Source organism: Petromyzon marinus, chromosome 50 (assembly GCF_048934315.1).
Source record: "Petromyzon marinus isolate PM22_M1 ecotype Great Lakes invasive population chromosome 50, UKy_Petmar_22M1.pri1.0, whole genome shotgun sequence".
NCBI lineage: Eukaryota > Metazoa > Chordata > Hyperoartia > Petromyzontiformes > Petromyzontidae > Petromyzon > Petromyzon marinus.
Window position 1 is genome coordinate 10,882,106 of NC_133716.1, and position 12,961 is coordinate 10,895,066.

The 12,961-nt window shown below is 50.4% G+C and overlaps 1 protein-coding gene across 13 annotated transcripts in view; it reads right to left on the reverse strand.

The window, feature by feature from the left end:
- LOC116953091 (guanine nucleotide exchange factor VAV2-like) overlaps window positions 1-12,618 on the reverse strand; it is a 232,420-nt gene extending 219,802 nt beyond the window's left edge. For 12 of the 13 annotated variants that reach the window (XM_076074863.1, XM_032972932.2, XM_032972931.2 and 9 more), the window contains exon 1: window positions 10,574-10,774. In XM_076074863.1, the coding sequence (XP_075930978.1) occupies window positions 10,574-10,774 (201 nt within the window). Of the gene's footprint in view, window positions 1-10,573; window positions 10,817-12,104 lie in introns of those variants that run through there. The other variant, XM_032972920.2, reaches the window with a different exon arrangement.
- Between the last annotated feature and the right edge of the window lie 343 nt (window positions 12,619-12,961).

Below are 12,961 nucleotides of genomic sequence, written 5' to 3' on the forward strand. Positions count from 1 at the left end.
GGCCAGCAAGGCCTTCTCTGCTGGCCTAGAGGTTGTCAGAATCAGAAAATTATATATTTTCATAATTCCTCACTCTTTTTTCTCCTGATGACGACCGCTTGTGTTGTGATCGAAACGTTGTAGTTTTTTTGTAATTTTGTTATTTTCTTTGAACCTATCTACGTGACTTTACCGAAAGACCCAAAAATATGAATTCCTGCAGTCACGAAAGCTTTAAGTCAAGATTTAATGCTCTATGTATTTTACCTATCAGTCTATTGACGTAATTTCATTGCTACTCGCTCCCTCAGTTGCGCTGCTTCCAGTGCAGCTCAAAATCTACCCTGCGGCCTTCATAATTTCGAGTGAATCCCCTCTGCTGTTGAAGCAAATGGGGACGATGTTGTTGTCATATTCTTTAACCAATCAGATTTCCAGTTTGCCATGGTGGGCGTATTCTTAGACACGCCGGAGCCTTCTAGCTGGCCTAGACGCCTACGTCAGCATTTTCTGTGTGGCGTGATCGAGGGGTCAGTTAGCTAACTGAAGTAAAACTAGCTAGCACGTAACGTAGCATCATCTAAGATTACTTTAAACTTTCTTTCGTGACGTTTCGATTTTTAGATGTAGTGCTTTCGATTTTTATTTTTTTTGTTTGTGTGTGGGGAAGCCTGTTGAATCTTGATTGTGTCATTTGTGTTTTACGGCATTTTTGCTTGTTTGGTGGTTGTATGAGTAAATGTGACTGGTTGTTCTTGATTTTAAGCTTTCGTTACTGCAGGAATTCATACTCTTTGGTTCTTTCGGTAAAGTCACGTAGGTATGTCCTTTGCATTGCACTCTCATACCTTTGGATTGCACTCTCATGCTCACATGTCCTTTGGATTGCACCCTTTGGGTTGCACTGATGCCTTTGGATTGCACCACTCTTCCATTTTACATTCACATTAACACAGCCACTTCCGTGTCCTCGTCTAGGAGGCCGCTCTCCTATCTTACAGTTACATGCTAATTTCTCACATTAACATCACAAGCCCCGGCCACTTCTTTATGACACTTGAGCTACACTCATTTCAACCCTTTTAAAAAAAAACAGTCTGCCTCAGCAGCAGACCACGCTTTCCCACCTGATGACGGACGTTTGTGTGTTGCGCCCGAAACGTCGTGGTTTATTTTATTTTATACCTACGTGACTTTACCGAAAGAACCAAAGAGTATGACAGGTTGCTGTAAGTTTGTTCTTGTTTCTTTGGTAATGACATTGATTTGGGCTATGCGATGTCTTTCAATTTATAACATTTTTGACATGCGCTTTTCTGGATTTTTTTGTTATTTCTGTCTCTCACTGTTCAAATAAACCTACCATTAAAATTATTGACTGATAATTTCTTTGTCAGTGGGTAAACGTACAAAATCAGCAGGGGATCAAATACTTTTTTCCCTCACTGTACCTCTCGTGGAGGCCCTTCAACCGGCAGCAGCGTGAGCCAGCAATTTCAGAGCTGCACCTTTAACCTCACTCTGTATAATCAAATTCAAAAGTCTCAACTGAGCATTATGAGGCAGCGCTTATCTCCATTGGCAGCTTTGATGCGGAGGCGAAAGTCCCAAGTGTTGGTCTCAGATGCCACAATGCTCCCCATGCAAATGGTAACCTCTAAAAATACATTGTTTCCGCATTGGGACTTCTTCAAGGTCCTTCGAAGACCAGTTATAAGAGTTAAAACCAGTTCTGGTCTGTGCATGGCGCGCATTATAATGGAATGAAAGGTGAAAACATCCTTTTCGTTGCAAAGTGCGGGATGTAAATTTCAGATCCATGTCTACCCAGAGATAACTATGACAAATAAAACAACCCCAAGACAGCTAATCGTGCCTGTGTGCTACCGCAGACTCAGCATCACCAAATAATTCAGTATTAACTGGAGGGTGACGGGAAAGCCGCGTGGTGCGACGATGGACGCTGCAGCAGCGTGCGAGTCCCGGGAAGAATCGTCAACGGCGGCCGTATACCCGAACAAAAAAACAAGACAATCTTCATCACGTGATGTCCATTCACACGAAGCGCTGCACTAAGTACAAATGATGTAGGGTAGGCACAGGTGATGAGCGTTCAAAAGGCGTTAAACGCATTATCTGTTCAACGTGATTTTTTCAAAGGTATCCAGGAATGACGTTTGTCAGGTTGGTGCCAAGGACATTTCCTGGTTCTGTCGGGGCCTCCACGTTCAACAACATGCAAATTCCGCCCCGTAAGCTCACGGGACAGGAAACGCGTGCCGCTGTGGGAAGAGGCATTTCTCGTCACACCCCTGCGATAGTGTGACCACCTCTATGAGAGAGAGAGAGCTCTACTAGGGACCCCCCCCCCCCGCCCTAGAGGTTATTTTGTCCACTCTGCCACACTGGCCAGACGTACTGTTGGAGTTCGCGGAGTCTCTCTGCAACGTGGGTCACGTGGATTTTTCTCCGGGGTCCTTCGGTTTTTCTCTCCCCTTTTAGAATCAACGTCACACAATTAAGCGTATTTGGCTGCTGCTATAAATTGCCACGTGAGGATAAGCCACTTCGGTGAGCTATTATTTGTGGCCACGTCGCCTCTGAAAAAGAGCAACATAGCTCAGTGGAGCCTTACCTGGTAAAATAAAAAAAAGTTTAGTACTTGGAAGAAGCGGTCACAACCTACAATTATTGTTTTGTGCAATTATTTTACATCTGTTATTGCTTTAATTGGCTTAGAATGTTTATGTTTGATTAAGAATACCCTAGTGCCCACGGTAATACATGGTGGGTGGACGGAGGCTGGCACTTTTAACATCTAAATTGAAAACGAATTTCTTTAGAACTGCTCTTTGTGTTTAGTTTGTTGTTCTTCCCAGCCCCCCGCACCTCCGACATGGTTGCCTACATATGGTGCGAAAGAACATACCGTATACACAAAAATCGTAGTCTCAATAAACCAGGACTGCCAAAAGGTTTTCAGACGCCTGGGACAAAGCACCAGATGAGGCCTCCTCTGAGCCCCTCCCCCCCCCTCTTTCCTTCCCTGCACCCCCCCCCACTGCCCTTCTGAGACTCCCTCGGATCTGAGGCCCAGGGCAAGATGTCTCACCTACACCCCTCCTCCCCCCTCCTCCGAGGCTGCATTGGGATACTTGGCCATTTCTGCTACTGAGCGTTGGGCTACTACACCACGTGGAGTCCTCGCATTCAGGGCAGAACAACACAAAATCTCCGGACTGATAACACCCAGGAATCCCTCCGTGCATACCACCTTCTTCTCCTGGCCCAACTCGCAGCTGGAGTGCGCAAGGCTTGGCATTTCACAAGCAGACTCCCATCCAAGCAGGAACCAGTTTCGACCTGGCTCTGCTTATGAGACCTGGCGCAATCAGGCGCACTCAGTGTGATGTGATCACACAGTCCCGCCGCATTAGTCACACGCAGGCTACTCTGGTGACGTGCGCGGTTAGGAAGCTACGTGCGCGCACAGCGCTGCCGTGCCCCATACTGGGACCCACTTTTAGACCTTTCCAGCATCCTCGTAATCATCCTGAGTGGCCTCAAAACAGCGCCACAGCACGGATTACGGCTGATGGGCGGTGGGGGAGAAATGATACTTAAACTCGTGAAACATTAACGAGCCGTTTTGGTTAACACGGGCAGCATTCAGCTTGCAAGCACAAGGTGGCAATGCAGCCTGCGTTCATTATTAATGCAGATGCAATTTTCCAACCTGGGAGCCCTCAACCTTGCCATCCCAAATAACAGCCTTTGGGATCCGCACATGAACACATATATATGCACCATATATATGCGTGTTCACGTGGAAAAAAACAAGCTGCACCCCCCCCCCCGCCCCCCCCTAAAACATTGGGGTAATTAGATTTGTTTTAAATGTCCGTTCAAATCAAGAAGACGGTAATGCTACGGACAGCAGTCTTGCGTAACGGCTGCGCTCCGGAAGATGGGTCTCAATGGCCGGCGGCATCTTCTCTCCTCTGGGTGGTCCCTGCAACGCTTCGGAGAGAACCCTTCTTCAGGAAGGTGACGTCGAAAAACTCGACCATAAATCACGTCTCCCGGAAGACGAGTGCATGTACCGGATTAAAATACATGCAGACCCCCACCCAAATTCATCTTTAAAATACAGGAGGAAAAAAAGTGCATCGTGTGAGCCGCAGAGAGAATACGGTCGATGGGTGCTTGGCTATGCATGAGATGTATGTGGATTAGAGAAAACAGTGGCGGTGGCTAACGGTGGTGTAGCGGTTAGTGCGCTGCGCTATGAATCCGGCGACCCGAGTTCGATTCCCGCTCACGGTTCAACACCAGTGACGATTATCTAAACCGGTCTTGGGCCTCCTCCCCTCCGTCGACTCAGCCTCAAATGAGTACCTGGTGCAATGTGTACAAATATTGCCACTAGGGAGACAAAGACGGCCGGGCGTGGTGCTGGCCACCCACCCCCTCTTGTGCCGTGCCGGCCTTTAATTATGTGCTCGCTAACAGCACTTGCTCCAACAGTCTGTTAAAGGCTATACGGCGGACCTTTGTCTTTGTTCAGGACAAATGAGGTAATTCAAAGTCTTGAGAAAAGTGAGTGGGGCTTGGGCAGGAGACGTCACGAGAAGGGAGGATGGCCGTTGGAGGGTTCAAGATGGGAAACGAAGTGGCCAGCCAAGGGACGAAACTCGTCCCGAGGTCACACCGAGGAGGATGGAGCGATGGAATCAGTTCGCGTGCAGGTGTCTGCGTGCGGCAGCTTGGGGGAGGCTTCATCCAGCAGCGGAATGACCACGGCCGATGACGATGATGATGATGAGCAGTCTGAGCGCCCAAGAGGCAACAGCCCTTGCAGGACAAGTCACGAGCTGAGCGACATCTGTCGCAGGCAGGGTTAACAAAACAACACGGTGTGCCGGGAGGCTCCGGTTCGTCTGTTTGGCCCAGCGCAGCGCCTCTCCCTCTCTCAACCACGAAGTCAAAGCTCCTCAAACTAAGAGCTCCCAGCATGCAGTGCTGGTGCCAGCCCATTTGGGAGCCCCGGGCATAAATTGTTTTTGGCAGCCCCCTCTTACGGTTGATACAGCTCCCGCTGAGGGGACGGAAGATAATACAAACAAGAGGTTAAGCGATGTGGTGCGGTGAGAGAAAAGTAGTGAAGTATTAACCAAAGACGGAGGTGCAGTGAGATGAGAGGAGAGACATACAGATGAGACAGCCATGCTGCGAAATGACAGATGCAGACAGACCAGAGATGCAGTTGCTGTATATTAGGACAGAATGACAAACGATACGGGGATGGGAGAGATTAATTTGAGTTTTATGTTGATTAGCTTGTTATAATGTATTGGAGGGTCACAGGACAGACCCAGCAATACATTGAGACCTCACATTTGAGGCGCCCAATGTTTGCATGAATTTCGGGCCCCCCCCCCCCCCTCGCTTCCCTTGAGCCTCTTGGGGCCATTCCGCCCTCGCTTAGTTTGCTTCTGCCTCATGCGGCAACTGCCTACGCGGAGCAATATTGCCAAATCAGTCACAGCCGTACGAACCGCGGCGCGCCCATCATCGCCCTGCTCGCTCTCCTCCTCCTCGCCTTGCTGATTTATCTTTTTCAGATAGATTTGCTCCGTGGGAAATATATATTTCTTATGATTTGAATAATTTATGGAGACACGATGAAAGGGGGGTAGCGGGCGGGGAGGGGGGCGGCGGTTGGCAGGAAGAGCGCTTAAGAGGCAGCGAAATCCTAAGCACGGTCCCAAATGTATTATTTTAAGTAAGTATATGGTTTATCAATACCAGCTCTCTCTCTCCCCATCATTCTTCCCCACCTCCCCGCCCCGCTCCCGCTCCATCTCCCTGGCCCGTCCTTCTCTGCTCCTGCCTTCTCTCTCTGTTGCAAATGCAAATTCCGCGGGTGAGCATTAAGTACGGCTGCGAAGAGCGATGGACCGCAGCGTCTCCGTATGGACCGCGACGGCGATGCCATTGACGACGCTCGACTGCTCTGTTTCATATCCTGTTCTCCCCTCCTCTTGATCGCTTGCAGATTTGCCCATGCGTTGTGTGTACACGCAGAGCCCTCCTGTCAACCTCCGTCACGCACCATGCAGATCGTGGAGGTTGCACGGCCACGCTTTGCCACGCTGGTCAATGCGGGTTGCAGCAGGTGGTGAGAATAGAGTTGGCAGCATAGAAGTACAGCACAGCAATGGGCTTTGTTGCACTGCCCTCGAATGACAATGCGGCTCTTCAGCCTATAACCCCAGTTTTATGCATGGTGGTTGCACAGCCAAGCACTACGCAGGCTGAATCCTACTTAGTTTTTGAGTGCTCAGCAGCAAGGATCTATGGTGAGATGTGTTATCTAAAAGGACACAAGCAATGCTTACCTTGCCTAGGAGTATGCCACGTATGTGTCATTTACATTTACTAATGGTCCAGATTAACGCGGGAGTGGCAGCCAAAGCAACGGAAATGCGTCCGAGAGGGCGTCCACCGATGAGATGGAGCGACGGCGTCAGGTCGTGTACAGGTGCTCGGTGGACTCTTGCATCGCAGGATCGTGGCGAGTGACGTCCAGCAGTGGATGGCTGATGACAGTGACATTATGCGCTACACCTGTAACCATCACAGTGTCCACAGCAACACTGATTTGAAGAAGGAAAGTATGAAATAAACCCACCCCAAATGTGCATTATTTATTCAGTGCAACGTCGTCAGTTCATGCATAATCCTCCCAATGCACGGACGCGATTAAATTGCAAAAGGGCACAGGTTCGCATCCATTTGCTACAGCGGAGGCTAATTGGTCACGAAGAGACACAAGGAAATTAATGGGTCTGCAAAGCTGTGTCGGAGGCAGCGCACATTGCTATGCCAAAGCGTACTCTTCATCTGTGTTCAGGAATCATTTAAAAGCTTTTGATAGATGCACGGGCCCGTGTACCGACCCAGAGGATCAATAACACTCATCCCTACAGAGACCCGAATGACCAACCGCATCATAGCTTACTACGTCCACCATCGTGTTATTTAATTCGCTGCAATTGTGAGCAGGGCGGCTGCAAGATGAATTTGAGGGGTGGCAGTTACTAAGTCGCAAATCTGACTCTCGCTGGGGACAGTTTTAGGACGATAACTGGAAAAGTTGGATTTGCGAACATTTATAGAAAATGCCAGTTGCGCCATGCCCAGTTGGTCAAAGCGGATAAGTGATGGTCGGATAAGCAACATTTGACTTTACATTGCACGGGTCAGAGCGGGTTAGATTGTCCAAGCCTTGCCCTGAAGAGAAAAAAAATCTCCAAACCTACAAGCAAAATTCATACTTGTATAAAAAAAAATTCCTCGGGACGGGTTGGAAAGGCTTTGCGGGAAAGTGCAAGGCATCACTTTTGATGGCATGTGAGACCCAATTGTTGTGGGTCGTTGTTAACAAGGCTAAGAAGAGGCTTTGCTCTCGGCTCCGCGAAGCGGGCACTTTTCAGAAGTGGCGTTAACGCTCTCCGACAGGTGAAGAGGGAGGAGGCGCACTGTGGGAACAGGCGTACCCCGGATTCCCCGTGTCAGTGTGGGACATCTCAGGTGGCGTAGCGCGGTTGGCATGGGTCCCGGTGCGAGGAATGACACTTGGCCCTCCCCCAGTCTAATATTCCCCCTCTTGTAGCTGAGCACCTGGGCACCTCGGGCCAGTGGGCCCTGGTGCAGTTGCACCGCCTGTGCGCTCAATGGCCACGTACACGATGCGACCCAGGCGCGTGCGTGTCACGCGTCACGTCGACTACAAGCCCCGTCTTCACCGCCACCTCCACTGGCCCTGATCCACCCTGCTCTGTCTGTGGTGGCCCCGGCAATGCAGCAAACAGCACGGGCACAGACATCACGGTGACGAGACCTCAAAGCGAAAGACACTATACAGAGTGGACAGGAACTTGCAGCGATGTCCTGGAAGTCCTCATTTGAGTACGTTTAGCGGGCGGAAACGTAAAAATCAACATTAAACAGCGTCGAGCTGCATTTATATATGCCATAATAAAAAAAAATACGGTTTGACCAGCGACACAGCGTGGTTGGCATGGGCCCTGGCGCACAGAATAAAATTGCCCCCCCATCCCGCCCCCTCCCCTCTCCGTAGCCCCGCGCTTTGGTCCCTCCAACCCATGGGGCACCAGGGCAGTTGCACCGCCCTGCACCAGGGAGAGTTACGCCGTTTAATCATTGCGAAAGAGCGTACCTGCAGCATATGGTCTAAAGAGCGTATCAGCCAGGCTTGTGTTTCCATTTCCTGGTGAGATAGGCGAGGGTTTTTTTATATTTTGTCGCATGCGTGTCAGCGTACGCACGGGCTGCATTCTGCAGTGCCGTGGAGGGGGGTTATTGCTACAGATAACAAAAGAGCAGCCTTCTTGGAAATTGTCTCCGGGTGGCCACAGGTGAAATGAGGAAACTCGGCCACACAAACAGGCATGCAAACTATCTCTTATACCCACCCACTCCCGCTCGTGGACATATTCACCATTTACGTTGGCGACAATTGCTCTCACAGCACTTTTAGACGAGAGGACTCATCAATCAGCCCAACTTTAGTTATTTCTATCACTTAGAAATGTTCCTAAATTTGACAGTGACGGAGGCTCACGGTGATCGTTTGCGGTTATCAACGACGGCTTCTGTACGTCACAGGAGCTTATTGCTTGCAAAATCGACAGATGGCATGCGGACTTAGTCGATATGAAGGGATGGTAGGTTATACAGCCGCACGGCCAATGCAAATACAATGTGCCACTTCTCGGCACTATCCCTACCAATGTGCATGAGCGGCAAGTCTTAAGGTCACTTGCCAAAATACACCATCTGTTCGCGAGGGCATTAAAGACAGACCCTGTGGCATTTTTTTTCCAAACAAACAGCAATGTTTTTTTTATTTAAAGCTTTCGTGACTGCAGTAATTCATATTCTTAGCTCTTTCGGTAAAGTCACGTTGAAAGGAAACAATAAAATATATATAAAACACTAACATTCTCACGACGTTTCGACCATAACACAAACGGTCATCACCTGATTATGACCGTTTGTGTTATGGTCGAAACGTCGTGAGAATTTTATTGTTTTATATATATATTATTTTATTATTTCCTTTCAACGTGACTTTACCGAAAGAGCTAAAAATATAAACAGCAATGTGTTTTGTTGTTATAAGCCAATTATTAAATCTGACAATTGCCCACGACCCCAATAACAACGCCCTTTCAAAAATCTGTGGGTTAGCCTACAAATCAAAATAAACAGTTTAACTTAGCTATTAAAGGGCAAGTAATTGACAGCAGTATTTTCACAATTACACGACGTGTATTCTTTCGTGCGGAATTTGTGCGGCAACCAAGTATTTGGTTCGAAATCCAGCTGATGGCTTCACGAGATGGTGAATGAGACAGTTAATGTATTGCACAGTCAGAATAATTGGACAGCTGTGGCAGGATAGATTTTCACCCCACTAGGTACGATGAACTGTTGGCTCATTTGTTGTTAGCGATTACCTATTAAGGTCAGAATGGCACACTTTGAGATGTATTTGGTGTGGCCAGCCCATCACATGTGCCATCCCTCCCATGCCATCTGCCAATGTTAGGTACACCACATCATGTACTCATTTCTGACCGAGTCAACCTACAGGAGGCTCTGGTCAGGTTTAAATACTGAATTACCAATTTGTTTGGTCTGCTGACCATCATGGCCAGGACCTTAACCGACGTGGCTAAGCTTGTAAGACAAATACACACAGACAGACGCAACACCTGAGTGTTTGCCACTGAGAAGTACTGGTGATATACTCAGAAAATGTGTGCCAGGATCGGTGCACATTGAAGGTGCACATTGAAGCCACACGCAGGTCCGATTGAAGGGTCACAGGACTGACCCAGACATTGTGGGTTTTATAACAAGCCAGGGTGAATGGCAATTACATTACCTGGAATGCCAACCGTGCCAACTCTTATTTTAATAATTCACCAAACGACTGCCAGAAAATAACACGCACATCGATACAATAACATCCCCAAGTTTCCGATTTAAGCGTATAAACAATCAAGTAAAAGCGCTATTCTGGAAGCATACAAGCACGGGTGTGTGTGCATATACAAAAGGACATACACAGACCCTTGGGCACAACCGCTAGCACCGAACGCCAAATGATAACGGGCACTGCTGCAGACGAGCGCTGTGGTTGTTGCGTGGTCAGTACCACGCCCGGCCGCTTTTGTCTCCCCCGCGCTGCCGATGTGAACGCACAGCGCCAATGTACTATATATATAACTCATTAAAGGCCGAGACAGACCACAAGTTATCGACACAATTCAGGTGGCACACGGTTGGTCGCGCAAGGCGCTGAACCACCGCGAACACAGCTCAACTGCACATTTCCCCGCGGCTCCGATTAATTAGCACGGTTGGCTGCGTACGGTGCGAAAGAAGTGCAACGTAGGTACAGGATTTGTTCAGCGTTACGCTGTTGATTTCTCATTATCGCCGAATTCCGGCTTGACCGCGAGTCGCGGCTTCGCGTGGCCGCGTAAACCCGACTCACCTGTGACATCTGCGGGCGTAAGTTGATCTCCTTGAGGTTGATGGACTGCGGGTTGAGGTTGTGGAGAAGCTGGCAAAGTAAGACTCCATCTCTGAGCGCTTGGGCGAGATCAAAGACCTCGTCCGAGCGGGTGACTCGATGGCTCACGGGAAGGACCTTGCAGTCAATGAGCCAACGGCAGCATTGCCTCCACTCCTCCATGCTGGCCAGCGTGTGATGATGACGGTGGTGGTGCTGGTGGTCCTGGTGGAGTAGGAGGGGATGGAGATGTAGGGAACGAGGGGGGGGGGGTGATTGATGGGATGAGTTAAGAAATGTTGAACGGATGATGACGCGAAACTGCGACTCCCGTTCGTCTGCACCACACCCGAGCCTCCCTTCGATGCAGTTAATTTGTGGAAGTCCTTCTTCTCGCGTTTGTTGAAGGGGGTCCTGCGTCTGTCGACGGTGCGTGGATATATATAAAGCGGGCGCCGTTGCAGATTGAGTTTTGGTGTTCAGCGTTGAGCTTGCGGTCAGTCTTGGGGGGGCGAGTAAGATTTTGTGTCACTGCGGTTGAGTGCAGCGCAGCAAGTGGGATGGCCGCGAGTTGTATCCCCGAACAGAAAAAAGTTTGTCGCTTTTGCGAGTCCAAAACCGGACGAGCGCTGCCTTGACTCCAAGTCTTCAGCGCATCCCGTTTGTCGTCGACGACTCCCGATGATGGGTCCTCGATGAACAAATAAAAGGGAGAAAACCTTCAAATGATCAAGTCCACTCTTGTCGCGATGCCCCGGTTTGTGTCCCGAGCGGGCACTCGCAAAGACTGCTGCAGTGAGCGCGCGTGTTGTGTGTGTGGTGTTGTGTGGTGTTGTGTGGTGTGTGCAGTGTATGTGGTGTGTTGTGTGTGGTGTTTGTGGGTACGTGTGGTGTGTGTGTGTGGTGTATGTGTGGTGTGTGTAGTGTTGTGTGTGGTGTGTGTGGTGTATGTGGTGTGTTGTGTGTGGTGTATGTGATGTGTTGTGTGTGGTGTGTGTGGGTGCAGTGAGCGCGCGTGTTGTGTGTGTGGTGTGTGTGGTGTTGTGTGGTGTGTGCGGTGTATGTGGTGTGTTGTGTGTGGTGTTTGTGGGTACGTGTGGTGTGTGTGTGGTGTATGTGTGGTGTGTTGTGTGTGGTGTGTGTGGTGTTGTGTGTGGTGTGTGTGGTGTATGTGGTGTGTTGTGTGTGGTGTATGTGATGTGTTGTGTGTGGTGTGTGTGGGTGCGTGTGGTATATGTGTGGTGTGTGTGGTTCGTTGTTGTGTGGTGTTGTGTGTGGTGTGGTGTTGTGTGTGGTGTTGTGTGTGTGGTGTGTGTGCGGTGTGGTGTGTGTGTGGTGTATGTGTGGTGTGTGTGTGGTGTGGTGTTGTGTGTGGTGTATGCGGTGTGTGTGGTGTGTTGTGTGTGGTGTGTGTGTGGTGTGTTGTGTATGGTGTGTGGTGTGTGTGTGGTGTATGTGGTGTGTTGTGTATGTGGTGTGTGTGCAGGCTGTAAGTAAATCTAAACAAGCTTGCCTGTTAGTCCACACACACACCACACTGCGGCTTTCCCCTGAAGTCCACTTTCCCGTGGCAAGAAGCAGCAGCAGCAGCAGCAGCAGAAGGCGGAATGAGTTATTCTCACGCGCACGGGAGATCTTCTTCCTCTTCTCGCACGGAACGCGGCACGGGCAAGACGAGACGACGAGACGGTGCCCCGGTCTCCCCGGGCGTCTTTATGACCGGCACATCGTCACAGAGGACGGCGAGGAGGAGGAGGCAGAGTCACGTCGAGAAGAAGAGTCGTCGCTTTTGCCGGAGTGAGTTGACGGTGGCGCGTGGATGGATGTGCCGCTAACAGCACTTGCCCCCCAACACTCTGAGTCTATATGGGGTGGTGGTGGGTGGTGGTCGTCTTTGTCTATGGTTGGATGATGGCTGAGAGAGCAAGAACAACAACAACCACTGGAAGACAGAATCACGACAGAATCACCACCAACAGCGGCGGCAGCAGCGGCACTTGGATCGCATCTCTCCAGACAGGGCGGGAGAGTGGGTGGAGTGTGGGGGGGAGGTGGGGAGGGTGTGGGGGGGAGGTGGGGAGGGTGGGGGGGAGGTGGTGGGGGGGGGAGGTGGTGGGGGGGGAGGTGGTGGGGGGGAGGTGGTGGGGGGGGAGGTGGTGGTGGGGGGGTGTGGGGTGGGAGGTGGTGGGGGGGAGTGCTTCCCTCTGCAGGGCGAGGGACAACGCGAGGGACGAGGGGGGGGCGGCGGCGTCACGGCACGGAGCGGCAAATCAAGAGCGGAGTCTGCAATGACGATGGGAGCGAGGGGGCGGGGGGGGTGCGCCCCCTCCGTTCATTATCGTCGCGTTGCGTGCCTTGTTGAGTCGCTCG